Below are 24956 nucleotides of genomic sequence, written 5' to 3'. Positions count from 1 at the left end.
AAAGGATGGAAGGCTGAGTCAACCTTGAGCCTTGGCGAGATTCGAACCTGCAGTAATTGCAGGCAGCTGGTCTTAATAACAGGGTGCTTTAGACCACTGTACTATCAAGGTTCGTCAAGAAGCAACTGGACTTTCTGGGTTTTTTCTTTGAAGACGTTTCCCTTTTCATCCAAGCAGCTTCTTCAGCTCAGAAGAAGATTCTTGGATGAGAAGCGAAATGTCTTCAAAGGAAAATACCAGAAAGTCCAGTTGCCTCTTGAAAAAAGCCCCTTTGGAAGAACTAGGGTTCGCTTGGTTAGAACAAGAACCAGGGTTAGCTTGGCCAAGATGATGCAAGAACTTTGTTCTACCTAGATGTAGAGTACATAGGAAATTGTAGGAGGAGGACTGCTTTTGATGACTTCATTTCTTTAAAATAGCTCTTGAATCGTTCACATTGTTGTGGCCCACCAGCGGAGCTGGCAGCAGATTCGGACAGTGAGGAGGTTGGGGAGGAACCTGGGCCAGTCCTGGAGTCTGGGGAAGGCTCTGATGAGGGCTCTGCGTCAGAGGCAGAGAGGGGGCCAGGGCCGTCGGACAGTTATCAGCTGCCTTCGGAGTCAGACATCAGTGAGGCAGAGGAACAGCTGGAGCCTGTTCCCAGTGTGCACATGCACAGAGTTGCCAGATGAAGGGAACAGCTAAGGAACAAGGGTCGACTCAGGAGTAAAGCCACAGATGGACGGTGAATGGCCCCTCCCAGAGGGAATAAAAGAGGAGCGAAAGGGGAGTGGAGTTTGCAGGAGACAATTAGTTCGCCTAATTGGTTCGTGACTCTCAGAGACTCCTTGCCAAGTTTTGAAGATATCGGCCTGGCAGCTCTCCAAGCCAGATAAGGTCTGTGGCTGTAAATTCTCCCTTGAAAGACTTTGCTGGATGTGAATGAGAAGAATTCACAGTAACTTAATAAAAAGGGGTTTTTGTCTGGACAAGGAGTCTGCTTCGTGCTCTTGGGAAGCCTAGTTCAGAACATACACCTAGTTTTCCTCCAAGGTCTTATGCATTAAAAATAAACGAATCACCTTGTGGTTAGCCATGGTTTTTATTAGACCATGGTTGTCTAAGAAGCCGCCATAGCAGGATCGACTGAATCTAAGCCAAACCAGCTACCTAGTTATCTCTGGTTCTCCAAACACCTTACCTGGCTGTGCTGCTGGTTTCTTTGAAGCCAGGTGCTCTTTAGATAGGTTGTATACTTTTTCCAACCTGAAAATAAGAGAAAAGGAACAATTCGCCTCTGGAAAAAACTTTAATGGCTCAGTCAGCAGGCACCAAGAATCTGCAGCACTTTGGATATGAAGAGGAACAGAGGTTTTGGGGGGGTGCAGACCCCCACCTCTCAGTATCTCTTACAGGGAAATGTGTGTGTCTCTCCCCCAGATTCACACAGTAGAACTACAATCCCAGGAAAAGAAAGGGGAAGGGGAAAGGGAAAGAAAGAAAGGGAAGGAAGGCAAAGGAAAGGAAAGGAAAGGGGGAAAGGAAGGGAAGGGAGGGAAGGGAAGGGAAGGAAGAAGAGATGGAGGGAAGGGAAGGAAGAGATGAAGGGAAGGGAAGAAAGAAGAGATGAAGGGAAGGGAAGGATGAAGAGATGGAGGGAAAGAAAGGAAAGGAAGAGATGAAGGGAAGGGAAGGAAGAGATGAAGGGAAGGGAAAGGAAAGTAAGGGAGGAAAGGGGGAAAGGAAGGGAAGGGAGGAAAGGAAAGGAAAGGGGGAAGGGAAGGGAAGGGGAGGGAAAGGAGGGAAGGGAAGGGAAGTGGGAGAATGGAAAGGGAAGGGGTAAATGCAGAAAGGGGAAGGGGAAAGGGGAAGAGGAAGGGGAAGGCAAGGTGAAGAAGGGATGAAGAAGGAAGGGAAGGGAAAGGAATTACTTACTTGGCTTGAATGCCCATCCAAAGCATTTTTTGCCTCTGCACCACATCTGGATGCTTCTTGACAAAATCTTCGTCGTAGCGGAGCTTGAATTCCCACCCTCGGTTTATCCTCAAGAAAGAGACGTGTTCCAGGAAGTCTTTCACATCTTCTGGACCAAGCTGGCACAAAAGAACAGATTTATTTTTTTAAAAAAAATTAAAAATCATTTTCACAACAAAAGGCAGCAAATGTTGCACAATCTGGCTATTCATAACTTGTTTCAAAACACCTAGCTAGTTATCTTGCCCTGCACCTGGAGTGGTGTGACTGGGAGGCATCTCCAGTTGGGACGATGCATTGACTGGACCATGTGATGGACATGTGGGTGCAGGGGGAAAGGGACTTGGACTTTCCTTTGGGTGGGGAAAACCTGGAAGCTTTCAGATTCGAGTATTCCCAGATGTGCCAATATGACATCTCTAATAAAAATGGAACTTTGAGAAACTTCAAGCCTCGGAGTCTTCTTTCGTTGGGGGTGTTACTTAGAAGCCTGACAATAACCACAAGAAAATCCCAGTTGCCTTTTGAAAAAAAGCACTTTTGGGACCTGGAAAATTGAGAATCTCCGCAGAAGGAAATAAATGGTTATAAGTCGAGCACGACCTATAATCGGATAGAGAAGAGAATTGCATTTATGGGAATAATGGCCACCCCGAAGCTTGGGGTGTGGTCTTCCAGAGAAAACAGGGAGACGGGACTACGCCCTAATCGACACAAACTTTCTTCAAAGAAGGAACCTGCTACCACTTGTTTGTGAGCTCAAATATGCATGTATGCATGCGTGTTCATACACAAACACATATGCATATTAAAAAGACGCGCTTGTTTGCTTCTCAAGTATTGGGGTGTGGGTTCAAACGACATACCGGTAATATAAAAGTAATCATCTGTGGAATTTTAGAGGATTGCATTTTTGGGGTTGCGCATCCTCTTTGAAAGAGGACACTCTTGACCTTTTGCTAATAACAAGAGGCAGAGATTTAACTCTGAGGAGGGACAAGCCAGGATCTGCAGAGCGGGAAAGTTTATTTCTAATTTAGAAGCCTTTGTGGGGTTCCATCTTTGCTGCTTATTGTGCAAGCCAGTTACTCTAAACGTAGCTATTAACAGTTTTAACAGATTAACTGAGTTGGAAGGGACCTTGTAGGTCATCTAGTCCAACCCCCTTCCCAAGCAGGGGACTCTACACCATTTCTGACAGATGGCACTCCAATCTCTTCTTGAAAGCCTCCAGTGATAATTCTCCCACAACTTCCGAAGGCAACTTCTGTTCCATGGGTTGATTGTTCTGTCAGAAAATTTCTCCTTATTTCCAGGTTGAATCTCTCCTTGTTCAGTTTCCATCCGTTATTCCTTGTCTGACCTTCGGGTGCCTTGGAAAACAGCTTGACATCCTCTCCTCTCTGTGGCAGCCCCTCAAATATTGGAACCCTGCTATCCTATCTCCTCTGGTCCTTCTCTTCACTAGACTAGCCAGGCCCAGTTCCTGCAACCGTTCTTTGTATGTTTTAGTCTATTAGAATGAACAAAGATCATTCAAACAGCCAGGGACGTCCCCATTTTAAAACATTATAAACCAAACCTGGTTTGTCTGTCACACAGAACAAAACAGGCCTCCAATCTCAGGCGCGATGCCATTTGGTGGCATTTAGAAAACCACAAGATCTCTAGTCCTAAGGTATGCATCCTATATTTTTTTCCGGTCATCACATCTGGGCCACCAGGCTGATGATATATGAACTTCAGTTCCCAGAATCCCCCGGTCAGCACAGCCACTGGAGTGGATTCTGGGAAGTGGTTTATAAATCTGGAAAGAGGCCCAGATGGGAAACCAACAAGCAAAATTTGGGGAAATCCAGTCTCGACCAGGAGTCCTCCGAACCTGGCAACTTTTAAGACTTATGGATTTCAACTCCCAGAATTCCTCAGCCAACTATGCTGGCTGAGGAATTCTGGGAGTTGAAGTCCACAAGTCTTAAAGTTGCCAAGTTTGGAGATGCCTTACCTAGCCTGAATTAAAAAAACAAAAGTTTAGGAAGAAACTTACTTTTGTTACAGCAGCAACTTCCTTCCGTACTACCCACCGATCCTGGGTGAACTTCCATATCTGAGAAAAAAAAAGGAAGATACGTTTCAACCTGGTGAATGCCTTTATGTCCATGTTATAACATACAGTAGTGGCCAAAATTGTGGAAACCTTTTTGGGAAAAGTGTATTTTTGAGGTTTGATGGCTAATAAAGTTGTGGGGCAATAAGCTGACTTTGTATAAAATATACAAAGGAATGAAGGCTATTGCTTAGTGCATAGTAAGCCGCCCTGAGTCTCCGGAGAAGGGCGGCATATAAATCAAATTAAAAAATAATAATAAAAATAATAATAATAACACCACTTCTTTTGGGGGGGGGTTTCAAGATAATCCTATTCCACTGCTGGAATGGCCTGGGAATAGCCCAGATCTTAACCCAATTGAAAATCTATGGAGCTGCCTAAAGAAACTTGTTAGTCAGAAGCGACCCAGCAATAAAACCCAGTTAATAGAAGCCATCATTCAATCTTGATTTCACATGATAACAGCTGCAGAACTCAAAGACTTGGTTCACTCCATGGGAAGATGTTGTAAGGCCGTAATTCGTGCTAAAGGTTACCTAACTAAGTATTAACTGACATGGTGATCGTTTTTGTATATCTCGTTTTTTCTACGGTGATAATTTTTGTGTATCTCGTTTTTTCTACGTGTTTCACTTTTCTTCTCTATACTGTAACTGCTATTCTAATAGCAAATACTTCATAAAAGCTACTGCATTACATTCTTGATTAAATTATCTTTTCATTGATATATAATGTTATGGTACTACTCCAATAAAAAAAAGTGGTGTTATTAGCTAGTTTTAGAAAATACACTTTTCGCAAAAGGTTTCCACAAGGTTCACCTGCGATACTGCATTCTAACCATTGCGCACCATGGATGGATGGATGGATGGATGGAAGGGAAGATATTGAGAGTGGAAGGAAGGGAGTGAGTGAGTGAGTGAGGGAGGGAGGGAGGAAGGAAGGAAGGAAGGGAGGGAAGGAAGGAGCAATAGCACTTAGACTTATATGCCGCTTCACAGTATTTTACAGCCCTCTCTAAGCAGTTTACAGAGTCAGCCTCTTGCCCCCAACAATCTAGATCCTCATTTTAAATGGCCCAGACATAAAATTATAACAGACTTCTTAAAATGGACATCAAGCTCTTGCTGCAGAAGGAACATTCGAGAAGGAACAAATACATTCTTGGTTGGGCGTTTTGGTACTCACAACAAAATCCCTTCCACGGCACAGGACTTCGGCTGGGACGCCACTGTGTGGGCTGGAGGTATCTTTGGGGTAAAGGATGTCACTGTGTCAGGGGTAAAAATAAACATTTATTAGCCGTAGCGCCCTATCAACTAGTCGGGCAAAAAAATCCAGCCCAATCTTGCAATATGGGTAGTCCTCAACATATAACCACAATTGAGCCCAAAACCTGCAACCGTTCGAAGTTATGAGGGACCTTACTTGGCGGGAGCTGACAACCCAGATTTGAAGTTCTGATGGTCAGCTCCCATGGGTTTGCTTAACGACGATTGCACTTCCTTAACGACTAACGCAAACAAAGCCATGAAAACGAGTTGACTACACTGGTTGACCTGATATACGACCACACCATAGGTTACAATTGGGATGGGCAGGTGCCATTACGGTCGTAACTCGAGGATTATCTACATAGCAACCAGAAAGCACAGGGGGCCCCCCCATTGTTGGGAATTTAGAATTTGGCAGGCCAATCTGCAATTATTTGTATTTGTATTTATTATTATTATTATTATATTATTTATTTATAATATCTATTTATTATTATTATTATTATTATTATTATTATTATTATTATTATTATTGTTATTATTATTAATATTAATATTATTTATTAATATTTGTATTTGTATTTATTATGGCTGTTCACCGCCCTGAGTCCTTCAGGAGTAGGGCGGTATACAAATATGAAAAATAAATAAATAAATAAATAAATTAGCAGCATGCAATACAAATAAAGCTGATTTTTCTGATCACCTTTTCACCACCCAGTTTCCCTGGACTAGCAGCGCCACCTGCTGGATGCTTCGCAAAACTGCAGTCGGATCCGTCCCAGAGGCCAGGAGGCTCATTAAACTGGCAAAAGCGATGACTTTCACTGTTAGGGGGCGAAAAAAGCAGGGATCCATCAGCCCCAGCCAGCTAGAAGCCCCCCCGCCCCCTTCCCAAATTTTAATGGGAATTTTAGATGCTTTTATTGTTTGAATTTTAATTTGGACTTGTTGCTTATTGCTGTGAGCCGCCCTGAGTCCTTGTGGAGAAAGAGCGCATATAAGTCCAATAAAGAAATAAAGAAATAAAAACAGGGAAACTGGAGAGCAACAGGAAGGGCTGATCAAACCCAGATGCTAAGAATCCTACCCAGAATTCATTAACAGGCCTCAATCAGGAGGGACCATTCTCAACAAAAGCATCTTAGTTACTAATACTTGGAGGGGAGACCACTCAGAGATCACTTGTCAGATGGAATAGAAGTTGGAGAAACTCCCCCCCCCCAAGGCAGGAACAAATGTTAAGAGTAACAGGGCAGTCCTTGAAGCCTACACTCACCAAAGACCCACTCGCTCGCTGAAGCGAGCAAAACAATTTAGCAAAGGGAAAAAGAGAAAATAGGAGAACCTACCATTTTTCATCAGAATCTTAATCTGGTCGGCCAAAGGGAGTGTTCGCAACTGAGCCATGGGCAGCACATTGCTTGGCGCTACCGGTTTTTCCCTGTAGGTAAAATAAAATAGCCATTAATTCCTGGCTCCTCAAACTATATGCCTTCCTTTGAGGACCTGTATACTGCACGAGTCAAAAAAGAGGGCTGTGAAAATATCTACAGACCCCTCACATCCTGGACATAAACTGTTTCAACTCCTACCCTCAAAATGATGCTATAGAGCACTGCACCCCAGAACAACTAGACACAAGGACAGGTTTTTCCCGAATGCCATCACTCTGCTAAACAAATAATTCCCTCAACACTGTCAAATAATTTACTAAGACTGTATTACTATTATTCTTCTCTTCCTTACTAGTATCTATCTCTTCCCACTTATGACTATAACCATGTTGCTTGTATCTTTCAATTGTATTGTTTTTATTTGTTTCCTAGTACGATTTGATAGCTTATTAGTAACCTATGACTATCACTAAGTGTTGTATCTTTTTACCCTTGATGTATGTATTTTATCCTCCTTATGTGCACTGAGAGCGTATGCACCAAAGACAAATTCCTTGTGTGTCCAATCACACTTGGCCAACAAAGAATTGAATTCTATTCTATTCTATTCTATTCTATTCTATTCTATTCTATTCTATTCTATTCTATTCTATTCTATTCTATTCTATTCTATTCTATTCTATTCTATTCTATTCTATTCTATTCTATTCTATTCTAGTTTTTCGCTGAGCCCTCAAGACCCTGCTCTTCCGACAGGCAGGGCTATCTTTGTAAAGTAGTTTTAAATTCAGAGTTTTAAATTTTTGGGTTTTTAACGAAACTTGGCCGTAAATGTAATAATTTTTAAATTTAATTGGGATTTGTATTGTGTTTTTTACTTGGCTGTGCACCGCCCCGAGTCCTTCGGGAGAGGGGCGGTATAGAAATAAAATTCTCTCTCTCTCTCTCTCTCTCTCTCTCTCTCTCTCTCTCTCCCTCTCTCTCTCTCTCTATTCCATTCCATTCCATTCCATTCCATTCCATTCCATTCCATTCCATTCCATTCCATTCTATTCTATTCTTAAAGTTCTCAGCTTAGTGTTTCTGTGTGTAAACTCAACTGATAAGAATCATCTAAGCTACTTAAGAACTGAAGAAGCTTCCTGGATGAAAAGTGAAACGTTTTCAAGGAAAAAAAATCAAGAAAGTCCAGTTGCCTTTTGGAAGGAGTACTTTTGGGACAAAAGTGACCTGGATGATGGAGAATCTCCATAGAACTAAGCTACTTACTTTTCTTCTTCTACGCTTGGTGGAACCAGCATCATCAAGTATTCACTGTGGAGAAAGAAGAAGGAATATGGATTTGCCTTGAGAAAGGAACACAACAAAATTGTCATTAGAAACCAGTAGAAGGTAGCTGGCTTAGACATCTGAAAGAAATCCAAGCCAATCAAATGCATAAAATGTGGGGCATCTGGTCCTGCGTTTTTCTAAGCAACAATATTGACAATGGTCTTGCAAGAGGAATGGTGGCTCGGCATCTTGGCATCTCCTCATTAGCAGCCCAACTGATCTTGGGGGGGAAAGTGGACTGGATTTCAATGATTTATCTTCTCCCCTTTCCTCACCTTGGCGATTTAATTAATTCCGTGTTCCCAGCCATGCTGTGACCTTGGCTGAATAAATATTGGCGCTCGTGCTCGGAACGGCTATCCTAGGAGAAACAGAAGAGGAAGAGCCATGGATTCCACCAGCTTTAATGGACATTTCACAACTATTGCATGAAAATATACAGGCAGGAGCTAAGCTTAAACTGTTTTTTCCTGTTCAGGAAAAAGAAGAAGAGTTTTAGGAAGGAGAAGGGAAGAACAAAGGAAGGAGGGAAGAAAGAAAATAGGGAAGGAAGGGAAAGGGAACGGAAGGAAAAGGAAAGAGAAAGGGAAACGAAAGGAGGGAGGGAGGAAAAGGGAAAGGGAAAGGAAGGGAAAGGAAAGGAAAGGAAGGGGAGGGGAAGGGAAACGAACGGAGGGAGGGAGGGCAGGGAGGGAAAGGGAAAGGGAAAGGAAGGGAAAGGAAAGGAAGGGAAGGGGAGGGGAAGGGAAACAAAAGGAGGGAGGGAGGGCAGGGAGGGAAAGGGAAAGAGAAAGGGAAAGGAAGGGAAAGGGAAGGGAAACGAAAGGAGGGAGGGAGGGCAGGGAGGGAAAGGGAAAGAGAAAGGAAGGGAAAGGAAAGGAAGGGGAGGGGAAGGGAAGGGAAAGGGAAACGAAAGGAGGGAGGGAGGGCAAGGAGGGAAAGGGAAAGGGAAAGGAAGGGAAAGGAAAGGGAAGGGAAAGGAAGGGAAAGGGAAAGGGAAAGGGAAAGGGAAAGGGAAAGGGAAAGGAAGGGAAAGGAAAGGGAAGGGGAAGGGGAAGGGGAAGGAGAAGGGGAGGGAAAGGAAAGGAAAGGAAAGGAAAGGAAAGGAAAGGAAAGGAAGGGGAGGGGAAGGGAAAGGGAAACGAAAGGAGGGAGGGAAAGGGAAAGGGAAAGGAAGGGAAAGGGGAAGGGGAAAGGAAAGGAAAGGAAAGGAAGGGGAAGGGGAAGGGAAGGGAAGGGAAGGGAAGGGAAAGGAAAGGAAAGGAAAGGAAAGGAAAGGAAAGGAAAGGAAAGGAAAGGAAAGGAAAGGAAAGGAAAGGAAAGGAAAGGAAAGGAAAGGGGAAAAGGATCATGGACTATTTGGAACTGACACCTATTTCTTTTCCCCTCTGTAATCAACTGTCATAAAGCTGTCATAGTTTTAATAATTCTCACAGGGGAAGAAGATCTGGAAAACCAATCTACCATCAGATTGTATAAAACTGGGGAGGGAGGAAATCAAATCAGCTTCTTTAGCAGACCATTTCTGCAGATGTAATAACACACTGGCTGAGTTTGCCGTTTGTGTGAGACCACCTATTGTTAGCAACGGTTAGCAGGGGCCAGCAACTTCTAGCCATAATGCCACACGAGGTCCTCAAATCCCCTTTCCTCATCCTTAGAACCATATTCCTGAAAATGACCAGCAGTTCCTTAACATGTTGGAAGTAGGAAACACACCCAAAGTGGAACAAAGCTGCTTGTTGTTGTTGTTTTAAGAAAAAGTAAACCTCTCGATAACCAGGATAAAAAAAGGGGAATTTTTAGCTCCACCCTTATAAATGATCTGGCTCCGCCCACTGTGGTCCTTTCTTCCTTTGCCAAAAACATTGTGTCACTTTTGCCCCTAAAAGTTTACACCCTCCAAACCGTTCCTTAAACCCCATTAATGATGGATTATTCAACAAACTAGAGTTAAACAAACCATAGTTTAATGCGCTGCGCAAACACAAGTCCTGGAAACCTACCTTCAAACCGTAATAATGGAGGTGAACCCAATGTTCTTCTGCTTGTCTTTTCTGCAGGAATTCGTAAGATTGAACTCGCCGCTGGCGGGCCTGCTCCGATTCTGGCCGGGAGAACCTCACCTGAAAAGAGACCTTCCTGTTATTATTCGATACAATAAGAATTCCCAATGAGATCAGGAACGGGTGAAGATCTTCTCTTTCAAAGAATGGACACCACCTTTGTCTAACACAGGGGTCTGCAACTTTAAACACTCAAAGAGCCATTTGGATCCGTTTCCCACAGAAAAGAAAACACCGGGAGTCACAAAACCCTTCCCGTGCCTGACTATTTCCTGAGCAGCCACAAAACTAGCATATTAAACGTTCTGTTTTCTTCTGAAACTTTTCTTTTCTTGGGTTTATCCATGGTTGGCCTACCGGGGGTTGAAAAGCTCAATAAATCTTGTGCTGGCGGGTGTCGCACATTGGCGGTTGTGACACATGTTTTGAGTGACAGGAAGCCACAGCAGAGGGGTGAAAGAGCCACATGCGGCTCCAGAGCCACAGGTTGCTGACCCCTGCTCTAACAGAAACCAAAAGAAAGAATTGAGTGATACTGAATTCAAAAATGACTCCCAAATGACTCTGGGCAGTTTAGCACTAGAATCTATCTATCTATCTATCTATCTATCTATCTATCTATCTATCTATCTATCTATCTATCTATCTATCTATCTAATCTATCTATCTATCTATCTAATCTATCTATCATCTATCTAATCTATCTATCTATCTATCTATCTATCTATCTATCTATCTAATCTATCTATCTAATCTATCTATCTATCTAATCTATCTAATCTATCTATCTATCATCTATCTAATCTATCTATCTAATCTATCTATCTAATCTATCTATCTATCTATCTATCTATCTATCTATCTATCTATCTATCTATCTATCATCTATCTATCTATCTATCTATCTATCTATCTATCTATCTAATCTATCTATCTATCTATCTATCTATCTATCTATCTATCTATCTATCTATCTATCTATCTATCTATCTAATCTATCTATCATCTCTTAAAAAGTAAAAAAGATGTCACAGGCTGGAAGAGCAAAACAATAATAATAAAAAAAGCAAGTCATTTTCCCAAAACAAAACAAAATTTATTGTCGTCGTACGTCAAGGACTACACCTGTTCAAACTTGTTGCCAAGAACCCGAATTTTGCTCACGGGATTGTGAGAGGAAGCTGCGAGAGTTGTAAACAGTGAGGACCGATCCATCAGTCACTTTTTTGGTGCAGCTTGGAATGGTCACTAAACAAACAGTTGTAAGTCGAGGACTACCTCTATATTCCTGGGAGTTAAGACAGGCGTCAGAGAACACCTTGACGTACCGTGATTTGTTTGACGTCTTCCTCAGCCTCATCCTGGGAAGAGTCCCCATCTGTGATGAGAAAAAGGTGGGTATTAAAGAGAAAGCATCTTAACAGCCAATAGTTGCTGCATGTGGGAACGTACACAAACCTAGATAAATTATCAGAGCTGCAAAAGAAACGTGGGAAAATAGCCTGTTTTACCCCATATTGGGAAATTGGCTGAATTTAGAATGCCAATAAAATGGATGTTTGCAGCAGAAATCTGATTAGCAACAGCACTTAGACTTATATACTGCTTCACAGTGCTTTTACAGCCCTCTCTAAGTGGTTTACACAATCAGCATGTTACCCCCAACAATCTGGGTCCTCATTTTACCGACCTCAGAAGGCTGGAAGGCTGAGTCAACCTTGAGACTGTCAGGATTGAATTCCTGGCAGTAGGCAATCTGCAATATTGCATTCTGATAGATAGGTAAGATGGATGGATGGGTGGGTGGGTGGGTGAAGAAGGAGAAGGAGAAGGAGAAGGAGAAGGAGAAGAAGAGGAGGAGGAGGGGGAGGTGGAGGAGGAGGGGGAGGGGGAAGAGGAGGAGGAGGAGGAAGAAGAAGAAGAAGAAGAAGAAGAAGAAGAAGAAGAAGAAGAAGAAGAAGAAGAAGAAGAAGAAGAAGAAGAGGAGGAGGAGGAGGAGGAGGAGGAGGAGGAGGAGGAGGAGGAGGAGGAGGAGGAGGAGGAGGAGGAGGAGGAGGAGGAGGAGGAGGAGGAAGAAGAAAGGGAGAGGGAGGAGGAGGAGGAGGTAGGGAGGAGGAGAAGGTAGAAGAAGAAGAAGAAGAAGAAGAAGAAGAAGAAGAAGAAGAAGAAGAAGAAGAAGAAGAAGAAGAAGAAGAAGAAGAAGAAGAAGAAGAAGAAGAAGAAGAAGAAGAAGAAGAAGAAGAAGAGGAGGAGGAGGAAGAAGAAAGGGAGAGGGAGGAGGAGGAGGAGGTAGGGAGGAGAAGGTAGAAGAAGAAGAAGAAGAAGAAGAAGAAGAAGAAGAAGAAGAAGAAGAAGAAGAGGAGGAGGAGGAGGAGGAGGAGGAGGAGGAAGAGGAGGAGGAGGAGGAGGAGGAGGAGGAGGAGGAGGAGGAAGTTGCCGGGGCGTTAATAACGTGGAGGCGAAACCCCGGAGGAGAAACAAGGGTTCGAGGTAAAAAGTCCTAGGCCCGAGGAATTCTGGGAGTTGAAGTCCTCCCCCATGTTGGCCGGGGAATTCTGGGCACTGAAATCTATACATGCTAGCTGAGGAATTCTGGGAGCCTTCTAGCATTAAGAGCTAGGCTGTAAAGGCTATAAATCCTGCTTAAAATACAGCCAGCCATTTTAAACACGGAAGCTGGCAATCTTCTCAGTCCCAAATACAGAGAAGATGGCGTCCTACTTACGCTCGGTAGCAGCTTCGCGTTCTCGGTATTTTGCATCCGCTTTGTCCAAGTAGGCAAAACTTGGCCGCATTTGCAGGATCCCATGCAACGGAGTCAAGTGAAGCTCCCCTGCAACAGAATAAAGCAGGTTTTTTTTTAAAAAAGAGAAATAGCAGAGACTAGATCTAAAACAGCACTTTTCTAGCCCAACAATTTTAAGACGTGCGGACTCCAACTCCCAGAATTCCCCAGCAGGTATTGCTGGCTGAGGAGAGGAAGTCCATGCATGCTGGCTAGTGAATTCTGGATTTTAAAGTCCATTCATACAGGCTGAGGAATTCTGGGAGTTGAAGTCCACTATGCTGGCTGGGGAATTCTGGGCACTGGAATCCATGCATGCTGGCTGAGGAATTCTGGGAGTTGAAGTCTACCTATGCTGGCTGAGGAATTCTGGGAGTTGAAGTCTACTTATGCTGGCTGAGGAATTCTGGGAGTTGAAGTCCACCGTTGAGGAATTCAGGATTTTAGAATCCATTCATACAGGCTGAGGAATTCTGGGAGTTGAAGTCCACTATGCTGGCTGGGGAATTCTGGGCACTGGAATCCATGCACGCTGGCTGAGGAATTCTGGGAGTTGAAGTCCACCAATGCTGGCTGAGGAATTCTGGGAATTGGAAGTCCCACCTATGCTGGCTGAGGAATTTTGGAGTTGAAGTCCACCGGTTGAGGAATTCTGGATTTTAGAATCCATTCCTACAGACTGAGGAATTCTGGGAGTTGAAGTCCACCGGTTGAGGAATTCTGGATTTTAGAATCCATTCCTACAGGCTAAGGAATTCTGGGAGTTGAAGTCCACCAATTGAGGAATTCTAGATTTTAGAATATATTCCTACAGGCTGAGGAATTCTGGGAGTTGAAGTCTACCTATGCTGGCTGAGGAATTCTGGGAGTTGAAGTCCACCGGTTGAGGAATTCTGGATTTTAGAATCCATTCATACAGACTGAGGAATTCTGGGAGCTGAAGTCCACCTATGCTGGCTGAGGAATTTTGGGAGTTGAAGAAAACACATCCTAAAGTTGGTGAGGGGAGAAACCGTGCCCTAAAACATGGGCAACCCTTGGAGAGACAGAGTTTGGGTGGACTGACAAAACAAAGATTTTCCGTCAGATAGAAAGGCGGTAAACTAGGCAGCTACATTCACACGACCTGCTAAAACCTAGTTAGATATTGAAGGAGTTGAAGGCGTCCTACAAACGCAGCTGTTTAGAAACTTATGAAAATGCAGTCTGTGAATTAACTCCTTTGCTAGCTTGGATGCTGTTTTTCATGCCCTCAATTTTGTACCAGAAATCCGAAGATTTTAAGGGCTTTTTCTTTTTTTATATAGTTTATTTTGGAAAACCACAAAGGCAGGTGGGTATAACAACTCACCTCTTTTGTAGATAGCAGCAGCGTATCGTGAAATGTTGCTGGTGGTTTGCGAGGAGCAGAAAGTCTGCTTGTCCATCAACTTCCTGGAAAATATGGAAGACAGGATTTCAGTGAAAAGGCATGTGGGAATGAGCTTGGTAGACCAGGAGAAGAGACAACGGTCGGATAAGAGAGGATATAGCCTGCAAGTTGTATAAAGGGTGAAGAAAGAAGCCCAGATGGGACCCTCCCTAACTTCTCGGGCTGTAAAATGGGGGGAAGGAGAGAGAAATTTGTACTTTCAGATTGGCAAGATTCTATTAATGTAGCGTTTGTCAGCTTTGGACGCCATATTAGGCGGGAAGCTCCAATGCTTCCAATTCTACAATAAATTCTACAATAAAATAGAATGAACTCATCGGGTCGTCTTTCCTGTCTGGTCCATTTGGTAAGACATGACACTCAAAAATAAGAGCCTTGGTGGTGCAGCAGACTAAAGTGCTGTTAAGTAGCACCAACTGCCTGCAATTACTGCGAGTTCAAATGTCACCAAGCTCAAAGTTGACTCAGCCTTCCATCCTTCCGAGGTAGGTAAAATGAGGACCCGGATTGTGGGGGCAATAAGCTGACTTTGTATAAAAAAGAACAGCGCTTAGGGGGGGCCGAAAGCTCTACTAAGCAGGTATATACAAAAGTATGAAGGCTACTGCTTAACGCATTGTAAGCCGCCCTGAGTCTCCGGAGAAGGGCGGCATATAAATCGAACCAATAAATAAATAAATAAATAAACAAGTAAGTAAGTAAGTAAGTAAGTAAATCTATTTTAATGCAAAGAAGGACTAGGAGGGACATGACAGCAGTCTTCCAATATCTCAGGGGCTGCCACAAAGAAGAGGGAGTCAAGCTATTCTCCAAAGCACCTGAAGGCAGGATAAGAAGCAACGGATGGAAACTAAAAAGGAGAGAACCAACCTAGAACTTAAGGAGAAATTTCCTAATAGTGAAAACAATTAATCAGTGGAACCGTTTGCTTCCAGAAGTAGTGGGTACTCCATCACTGGAGGTTTTCAAGAAGAAACTGGACAGCCCTATGTCTGACATGGTATAAGGTCTCCTGCTTGAGCAGGGGGTTGGACTAGAAGACCTCCAAGGTCCCTTCCAACTCTGCTATTGTGTATTAACCTGCCAATCAAAAAACCCTGGCAAAGGTGGGGATTCCACCCAGCTGAACCCGGGCATCAATGCAAAGGCAATACTTACGAAGAGTAAGTGTTGGTCTCATCCGTACATGTGCCATCTACGTTGAGGGCAATCTGTTCCCCTTTGCTACGACAGTAGTTGGAATTCGAAGTGTCAATGGCCATTTCCAGTTCAACCTAAACAAGAGCAGAGGGGTGGATCAGCTCAGCAGAGTGAGTAAATGCAACCATTCATAAAAACTAGAGAAAGAAAAAAATTAGGTGCCGAATTTGATAAAAATGAGACACAGGCTGTGTGTCAACTCGCAAAGCATCCCTGGCCTGCTCTCGAGTTGCCATAGGCAAGGGGGATGGGAAAACCAACTCTGTAGCTGCGACAAGGCAGCACGTCAGTCAAAGCAAAAGCACATTCCAGCCATATATCTGTCAAGGTAGTCTCCGCGGTTACCCACAGTGGCCGGAGGGGAGTGATCTCTACAACCCGCGAAATTGCTTCATTGGAGAATGTGACTGATGACACACCTTGGGGGGAGAGGGAAACAGGGTCAGAGCTGGAAGGTAAATTATGTGGGGTCAGAGTTGGCTTCACTTAGAACGTGCCGACATGAAGCTCCTAATAAATAACTGGATTTGTTTTGAAGCTTGGCTTGAGGCTCATGATTTAATTAGGGCATTGATCGAAACCCTGACACTGTGTATTTAAATAGCAGATTGGGTATATTAAACCCTGGAGGGATCAATACATTTTTCCTTTTAAATAATAATTTTATTCAAGATCAGATTTAAAGAGATAAAAACTAATACAAATTTAAAAAACAGTAATAATACAAAATAGAAAAAGCACGAAAAGTAAAAACATATATATCTTGCGAGATCCGGCCATGAATGGTGTGCATGGACTTTTAATGTTTTTAAAATGTTTTTTAATAATTTTCCTATGTTCTTTGTTGTATTATTTTTTGCTGCAAGCTGCCCAGAGTCCCTTGGGAGTTGGGCGGCATAGAAATTCGATAAATTAAATTAAATTAAATATATAACGAATCCAAAGAAAAATAGAAAACGAAAAAGATGATGATGCCAAACAAAATAAACATATGAAGAAATGATTTCCCCTTTATCAGTACCAGTATAAACATTAGTAGTATCCCTCTCACTTAAAATACAACAAATGATCTCTTGTTATATCCCATCTTTTTATTCATACACAAATCCTTAAAATCTCGTCCTTCAGTCCTGGCTAGCAAAAGTCTATGCAAGTTATCGCAGATGACAAATGTTATCAATTTTAACCTGGAAGAAATAAGCCTTTGAGAAAGAGAGTTGAATCAATTTAAATAATGCTTGGTTTGATCAAGAGAATCCAAGTTGTTGTTGTTGTTTTTTGAAAAGTTAAGACTGGGAATTTCATCGCCGCTATGGAGAGACATAGCTGGGCTTAGTGAAAAAACCACAATAGCTTTTGCTTGGTCTTGGCCAAACACTTCAAAAGAAACAAGTTTCTCTGGTTGCAAACTAGAGTTGTTGTCTCTACATGTTCCATCAACTCACCCAATTAGATGTGTTTCATCAAGTACAGTAGTGGCCAAAATTGTGGAAACCTTTTGGGAAAAGCATATTTTTGAGGTTTGATGGCTAATAAAACCACTTTTTTTTTTGGGGGGGGGGAGGTTCAAGATAATCCTATTCCACTGCTGGAATTGAAAATCTATGGAGCCGACTAAAGAAACTTGCTAGTCAGAAGTGACCCAGCAATAAAACCCAGTTAATAGAAGCCATCCTTCAATCTTGGTTTCACATTAGAACAGCTGCAGAACTCAAAGACTTGGTTCACTCCATGGGAAGACATTGTAAGGCCGTCATTCATGCTAAAGGTTACCCAACGAAGTATTAACTGACATGGTGATCATTTTTGTATATCTTATTTTTTTCTACATGTTTCACTTTTCTTCTTTATACTGTAACTGCTATTCTAATAGCAAATCCTTCATGAAAGTTATTGCATTGCATTCTTGATTAAATTATCTTTCCATTGATATATAATTTTATGCTACTACTCCCCCCAAAAAAGTGATGTTGTTAGCTAGTTTTAGAAAATACACTTTTCCCAAAAGGTTTCCGCAATTTTATTTATTTATTTTATTTTATTTTATTTTTCAATTTATATACCGCCCTTCTCCCTGAGGACTCAGGGCGGTGCACAGCCAGAATTAAAAACATGAAATACAAATATTAAAAACAATTAAAATCTATATAAATTTGGCCCAAAATTTAAAAAACCACAAACCAATTAAACATTTAAAAATTTTAAAAAATTTCTTCCTAAGCCAGCCCGGCTTGCTGGAAAAAGTGAGTTTTAAGGGCACGGCGGAAGGCACTGAGGTCTTGGATTCTCCTTATCTCTGGGGGTTAATTTTGGCCACTAGTGTACCTTTATAAGCAAGCCATGGCTTAATGAAAAACATTAGGTACCAATTCTAAGTACCAAAATTAAATTGTATTCAGTTATTTCCAAACAAACCTTTACTATCTTTTAGCCATCACGTCAGGGTTGAACAATCTCAAATCTTCACGTATTTTGCATTATATAATTTATTTCAATCCTTCGTTATTGCCTGTTCTGGCCAGAACAAGGCATAAACGATAATCCAAAAAATGTAGGAAGAACAGATTTTCTGTCCTGACACCATATTAGCCCAGCAAGAAAGTAAAATTTTTAATAACAGTGGAATAACAGATTCTTAGGAAAGGTTTAACCAGATAGTTTCTCCCCACTGTTAAAACTTTATCTTAGTTTTGAAACAACCTCTTAAATTTTTTAAAAACGTTTTTAAAGCGGTATCCAACCTTCTGTTGCTTCGGTTTGATCTTCGCCGAGAGATGAGTAACCTCATTGTAAGTCATCGAAGCCGGACGAATAGGATACTGCAACAAATCAAGATGCAACTTCAGTTAGCTTTTTAAAAGACTCCTTCAGCGGTTTTTCTTTTTTTAAAAAAAAACTTGCATGGAAAAAAAAATACCTGGAACAGATAGAGTTTTTCCGACAGGCTTTTAGCCAGATAGACGTCAATCTAGCAAAAAAAGACAGAAGGCATATTTCAAGATTATTTTTATTTTATTTTTCCGGATCTTTGATTCTGACCCATGGTAAAGTATCTCGCCCAAACTTGCAATTCAAAAGAATAAATCGGGTGTAACAAAACAACTAAAAAAAAATAAAAATGACACACTGGTATAAAAAGGAAGGCAATACTTTATTTATTTATTTATATATTTATATATTTATTTATTTATTTATTTATTTATTTATTTATTTATTTATTTATTTATTTATTTAATTTCTATACCGCCTTTCTCCCGTAGGACTCAAGGCGGTGTACAGTCAAGAAAAATATAGACACACAAACATCATAAAATTGCTAATTAAAATTATTACTTAATAAATTCACATAATAAATGTGAAGCCTGTTTTTCCTGAAATGCAAGAAAGCTGGCATAATAATTGAAGCAGGGAGTTTGAAAGGTATTCAGCTGAAAAAATATTTCATTTAAAAAGGATGCTTTATTTGAAAACGAAGATCTCCGCAAAAGAAGAGATTGGTATGTAATTACAGAGGGGTGGATTTGACAAGATAAAGCAGTTTTCAGTTAGGATAGGATAGGATAGGATAGGATAGGATAGGATAGGATAGGATAGAATGAGGGAGGGAGGGAGGGAGGGAGGGAGGGAGGGAGGGAGGGAGGGAGGGAAGGAAGGAAGGAAGGAAGGAAGGAAGGAAGGAAGGAAGGAAGGAAGGAAGGAAGGAGGAAAGAAAGAAAATTCTTTATTGGCCAAGTGTGGTTGGACACACAAGGAATTTGTCTTTGGTGCATATGCTCTCAGTGTACATAAAAGAAAAGATACGTTCGAGCTTCATCTTAATTTTTCACTCTGAAATTACAACGAATATTAACTCTGCACCACAAAACAGTGATCAATGATAAAGCAGATAACCTGGGAGAAAAACCTTACTACTGATAGTCCTCGACTTATGACAACCAGGACCAGAAGGCGGTTATTAAGTGAGCCATGCCAGATTTTACCATCTTTTTTAAGCATGGTTGTTAAGCGAATCAGTGCAGTTGTTAAGCGAATCGGACGGTCGTTAAACAAATCGGCTTCCTTCACTGAGTTTGCTTCTCAGAAACCAGCTGGGAAGATCGCAAATGAGAGATCACATGATCCTGGGACATGCAAAATCATAAATGTTGGTTCCCAAGTGGCCGAATTTTGACCCCAGGGATGCTGCAACGGTCATAAGTGTGAGGATTAGTTGCAAGTCACTTTTTTCAGCGCTGTCGTAACTGCGAATGGCTGCTACACGAATATGTTGTAAGTCAAGGGATATAGATGTATATTTTCTATGGGAGGAAAAGCCACAATAGATACTAAAGATTTTATTTAAAAAAAAAAAAAATTCACTACTTGCCTCTTGTATAATAGGGTCATCTTCCTCATTGGCCATAGTAGCATTGGAAGAAAATTAGCTTTGCGTTAACCTGAAACAAAACACACAATTACCACAATTCTGATCTCTTCACTGGATTCAAACAAAGCTTTAACATAAAAAGGCAACCAACAACACACAGGCAGTTCTCGACTTATGACCACAACCGAGCCCAACATTTCTGTTGCTAAGCGAGACGTTGGTTAAGGGAGTTTTGCCCCGTTTTACGACCTTCCTTGCCACGGTTGTTAAGCGAATCTGGCTTCCCATTTGACTCTGCTTATCAGAAGGTCGCAAAAGGGGAATTACGTGACCCCGGCATACTGCAACCGTCATAAATATAAGTCGGTTGCCAAGCATCCACATTTTATTCGCATGACCATGGATGCTGCAGCGGTCGTAAGTGTGAAAAACGGTCATAAGTCACTTTTTTTCAGTGCCGTTGTAACGTTGTAAATGGTCACTAAACGAACGGTTGTAAGTCAAGGACTACCTGTGGTTATCCTTTCATTTTCACTTCCATCTTTTGTTGAAAGACACATTGAAAAAAAATGATCCTTTTCCTCTCCCAGTTCTTTGTCTTAATTTTCTTCCTCTTCTATTGATTTCAAGTCATAGATTAGCCACAAGAGCTAGGAACATAAATCACCCGAAAATAGAAAAATAAAAGATTATATTGACAGAATACAATAGTTACTTCCAACGCAATAAACAGATTCATAGGTTGAAGTCCCTTTTCCTTTCCGATTGTGTATCTTAATAAAAGAGTCCTATGTTTCAAAAATTATACATTATTACGTATTTAGCTTTTGTTCACTGTGCAGGCAGTCCTCGACTCGGGACAATCCGAGCCCAAAATTCATGTTGTTAAGCGAGACATTTGTTAAGTGAACTTTGCCCCATTTTTTTCTACGGCTTTTCCGGCCGCAGTTGTTAAGCGAATTCACTGCCGTCGATAAAAGTTAGTAATGTGGCTGTTAAGTGAATCTGCCTTTCCCCGTCAAGTTTTGCTTGTCAGGAGGTCGCAAAAGGAGGAATCACATATAACCCTGGGGACACTTAACACCGTCGTAAATGTGAATCAGTTGTCAAACCTCCGGAACGTAAATTTTAAATTGATTTTAAATTGGAACAGTTTTAATTACGGCCAAGATATTTAATTATTTTAATCAGTTTTTAGATTTTGTATGTTTTGTATGTATGTCTTGTTTTTACTTTGGCTGTTCACCGCCCTGAGTCCTATATTGGAGAAGGGCGGTATAGAAATTTAAACAAATAAATAAAATAAATAAATAAATAAATCGCCTGAATAACGGGGATACCGCAGTGTGGAAAAAAATATATCCAAAGTCCCTTTTTTTCCCCCAGTCCCGTTGTAACTTCGGTCACTAAGCTGAACTGCTGTAAATTCTTCTCTCCTCCTCTTTCCTAAACTATTAATTTTCTTTAAATTTCTCCCATTTCCTATTTGTTTTTTGCTTTTCTCTGTAAAACAACATTTTAAACCATTTTGCATAGTAAACAAGAGAATGGGAATGAATTTTTGAATATTAATCACGACTTGTTTATAGATGTCACAACTATGGTTAAATTGGTTTTTAAAACGGTTTCAAATGTTGGAACTGCTGTAAATTGAGGACTCCCTGTCCTGGTCCCTCTCCCTCTCCACACCAACTTGTGTAACACACAACCACAACCACACACCAAAAAAATGAGGATCTGCTTCTTGGTTTTAACTGCTCTTGGGCTGAATCCAATGGGAGCAGTGGAATCCTGGATTCCTGGATCCAATGGAATCCTGCTTTTTTTTTCTCCCCCCACCCCCAGGCCCTTAGATCAAGGTTGGATGCCAAGCCATCTTTAAACCCGGTTTAGGGAGATCTGGGGCTGATGCAACCTTTTTGCAAACCTTTGCAAGGGATTCAAAGGATGCAACCAGGCTGGATCTCTTCTCTTCCGGGTGGGGTGGGGTGGGGAAAGGAGATCCACCCAGGGTTTGGAAAGGCAGAGGGGGGGGGGGCAGCAAAGGGGCACTCCCACCCACACCCACCCCAATTTGGACTTTTTTAACCTCTGCCATCCAAAGGGGGGCGCCAGGACCCCAACCCACCCTTGCCAGGCCTTGCAAACCAGTTTTTGCAAAAAAAAAAAAAAAAAGGATGCTTACCTCTTTGGTTGCAATCATGCAAGCTAGGATTGGGGGTGGGGGGGTGGAGGAGGAATTGGGGGGGGGCTTGGATCTGCCAGCCCCCCCAACCTTCTTTCTGAACTGGATTGCAACGTGCAAACGCCAAACCCGGGATTCACTCAGCTCGCAGCCATGTTGCGAGAAACTCCTCCAAAGCACGTGGGAAGGGTTTGGGGCCGCCTCCCGTACCCATAATGCTCAGCCCCCCACCCCGCGGGAAGGGAAGGGAAGGGGGCCACCAGGGGGCGCTGCCAGCCTTTGCTTTTTTTTTTTTTTTTCCTCCACGTGTTTTTATATTAGCCAGATCGATTTAGACGTGCACGGTTGCGCGCGTTAGGAGCGCTGGCTCTTTTGCAAAGGAATTCCCCCCTCCCCACCACTCCTTTTTTATTATTATTATTTTAAAAAAAGGGATTTTGGCAGCGGTGGGATTCGAACCCACGCCCCCGAAGAGACTGGAGCCTTAATCCAGCGCCTTAGACCGCTCGGCCACGCTACCTTATTGGAGAAAAGAGAAGCTGCACAGGGTATTCATGGCTGCAAAATAAAAATGCATCTATTTTGCTTTTGGCCAATTTTGCACTTGCATCTTTCTTTTTTTTTGCAAAAAACCCACCAGGGGTTGCCAGGTGTCCACTATTTGAGCGGACAGTCCGCTTTTTTTTCCACATTATGTTCACTATTTTTTTTTCCCACAAAATAGTGGACTTTTTTTTTTATTCAAAAGCTTTACGATGAAATGGTACGTAAGTTTTGCGAGTCAGAATTCCATGAAGTTTTGCGCCACGTTGCAAAACTTTGGTTAAGTTTGTTTAAAGCGGTCGAAAGACTTCTTTTAAACTGGATACCTCTAAAATCGTATTTTATTCCTCTTGGATCTGATGAATGCCGTAAGGTTATCTGGAACCTTATTTCGGATCAGGAAAATGAACTCGCAAAGGACGATGAACCAACAATTTCAGAATTGTATTTATATTTCACGCACTTCTTCATGTCAATAACGCAATAACGCTACTGAAGCTGGAAAGCAATAATAATAATAATAATAATAATAATAATAATAATTTTGCAAGAAAATTCTTGCATGTGATCTTCACAATATCAGGTGTAAGCTGCGTGATTCTTTGCAAAAAAAAAAAAAATACGATGAGCAGTTTTTTGGAATGAAAGTTTTATTTGCCTTATGTAAAAAACATTTGCCTGAGAATGCCGTGCAAAAGTCCAAGAAAGAAGCCATCAACGTGTATCAAAGAGCCATTGCGTACCTAGAAAAGTGGAATAATTTCACCGATTCAGTATATGAGACGCTAAGTTGTTTCAATCTAATTGATCGCAATAATTGCTTTAAAAAGCAATTATTAAAAATAAATGCTTTAAAAAGTTTTAAAAAAAAGTTCCGATGATTGGCACAGTTGATTGTCGGAATCTTTTTTTTTTACTTTTTTAAAGGATTTTTTTACTATCTATTGCCTGAATGGGTAGTAAAAAAATGCTTTTAAAAAGTTTTTTAAAAGTTCAGACAATCAGCTGTGCATCTTCAGAACTTTTTTTTTTTACTTTTTAAAGCATTTTTACTACCGGTTCGGCGAACCAGTCACATTTGTTACTACTGGTTCGGGCGAACCGGCAGCATTTCAGGCCTGTGTAAGGGGCACCATTGGAAGAGCTGAAGAACCAAATTAGGGAGAGTAAATTTTTGTGACCACTAAGCATTGACATAAGACTTGATGGCTGATAATCCACCAATCCATTGGTCGAGATCCTGAATCCGTTTTATTTTTCTAGAAGTCCCTCAAACTGCAGGTTGTAATTCCCCTTCGCAGCTTAAGAGAATTGTTTAAAACCCCGGTGTCTGCGAATTCGCATGATGTATATATTAAACTCCAGTTATTTACAATTTCTTCCCCAATGCGAACACAGGAAATGGTTAGTTTTATTTGGGAAGGGAAAGGAAAATTGCAGATTAGTTCATCATTCTAAGGAGCTACGAGACTGCGAAGTTTGAGAACGTCTGCCATAAAATAGGACCCGGGTACTTGCGGGACCGCCTACTACCACCAATAGCCTCCCACCGGCCGGTACGCTCCCATAGAGAGGGGCTCCTCCGGGTGCCGTCAGCCAAACAATGCCGACTGGCGGCCCCCAGGGGGAGAGCCTTCTCTGTGGGGGCACCTACTATCTGGAACGAGCTCCCCCCAGAGATACGGAGGATCCCGGATCTGCGCACCTTCCGCCGTGCATTAAAGACCTTACTATTTCACCAGGCCGGCCTGGCCTAATTTTCCCCCTCTTTTATAAAAGATTTTTAAAATTTTAAATATCTTTTAGTATTTATATATTCAATTTTAAATTGGTTTTAAAAGTTTGGGGTTTTAAATTTGTCGGGGCCAAAATTGTTTAATTTGATTTTATTCTATTTTTTAAATTTTGTATTGTATGTGTTTTTATTGTTTGGCTGTGCACTGCCCTGAGTCCTTCGGGAGTAGGGCGGTATAGAAATCTAATAAAATGGGAAAAAAAATGAAAAATAAAATACAATCGGGAGTGGGCTGCTGGGGATTCGCAAGGGTTCGGGAGGACCTCTAAGATTCTGTGCAGTTCGGAGAACCCCCAAATCCCACTCTTGGCTGGCCTCACCCACTCCTCCCCTCCCCGTAGTCCCCACATGGCCTATTTTGGATGCAGGTAAGTGCAGGGAGCATGCAGAGGCTCAGGTAGAGCGAGAAACAGACCTACTGGAAGTTCGGGAAGGCTGGAAACAGGCCTCCAAAGGGCCTCCGGAGCCTGGGGAGGCCGTCTCCGCCCCCTCCTGGAGGCTCTAGGAAAGCTTCCAGA

General features: G+C 42.0%; 1 protein-coding gene and 1 non-coding gene across 3 annotated transcripts in view; both read right to left on the bottom strand.

Annotated features, from left to right (window-relative positions):
- The window catches only part of POLR3E (RNA polymerase III subunit E), a 34250-nt gene extending 11957 nt beyond the window's left edge, over positions 1–22293 (bottom strand). Inside the window, exons 1-17 of one of the 2 annotated variants that reach the window (XM_060692867.2) lie at positions 22101–22293; positions 19916–19985; positions 18467–18517; positions 18291–18368; positions 15508–15623; positions 14269–14351; positions 12858–12965; positions 11461–11510; positions 10073–10192; positions 8342–8427; positions 8004–8048; positions 6690–6781; positions 6044–6164; positions 5252–5333; positions 4001–4060; positions 1915–2072; positions 1181–1245 (exon numbers count right to left, since the gene is read on the bottom strand). In XM_060692867.2, coding sequence (XP_060548850.1) covers positions 1181–1245; positions 1915–2072; positions 4001–4060; positions 5252–5333; positions 6044–6164; positions 6690–6781; positions 8004–8048; positions 8342–8427; positions 10073–10192; positions 11461–11510; positions 12858–12965; positions 14269–14351; positions 15508–15623; positions 18291–18368; positions 18467–18517; positions 19916–19951 — 1351 coding nt within the window. In that variant the 5' untranslated portion in view covers positions 19952–19985; positions 22101–22293. The remainder of the gene's footprint in view (positions 1–1180; positions 1246–1914; positions 2073–4000; positions 4061–5251; positions 5334–6043; positions 6165–6689; positions 6782–8003; positions 8049–8341; positions 8428–10072; positions 10193–11460; positions 11511–12857; positions 12966–14268; positions 14352–15507; positions 15624–18290; positions 18369–18466; positions 18518–19915; positions 19986–22100) is intronic. The other variant, XM_060692868.2, reaches the window with a different exon arrangement.
- Positions 22294–22538: 245 nt separating this feature from the next.
- On the bottom strand, positions 22539–22620 carry TRNAL-AAG (transfer RNA leucine (anticodon AAG)). The gene has a single exon. It is a non-coding gene; the product is annotated as a tRNA-Leu (tRNA).
- Between the last annotated feature and the right edge of the window lie 2336 nt (positions 22621–24956).

The sequence above is a fragment of the Pantherophis guttatus genome, chromosome 14, assembly GCF_059756535.1.
Source record: "Pantherophis guttatus breed Tessera chromosome 14, ASM5975653v1, whole genome shotgun sequence".
Classification (NCBI taxonomy): Eukaryota; Metazoa; Chordata; class Lepidosauria; order Squamata; family Colubridae; genus Pantherophis; species Pantherophis guttatus.
The sequence above is the reverse complement of the archived record's forward strand: the minus strand, read 5'-3'. Positions and strand labels throughout refer to the sequence as shown.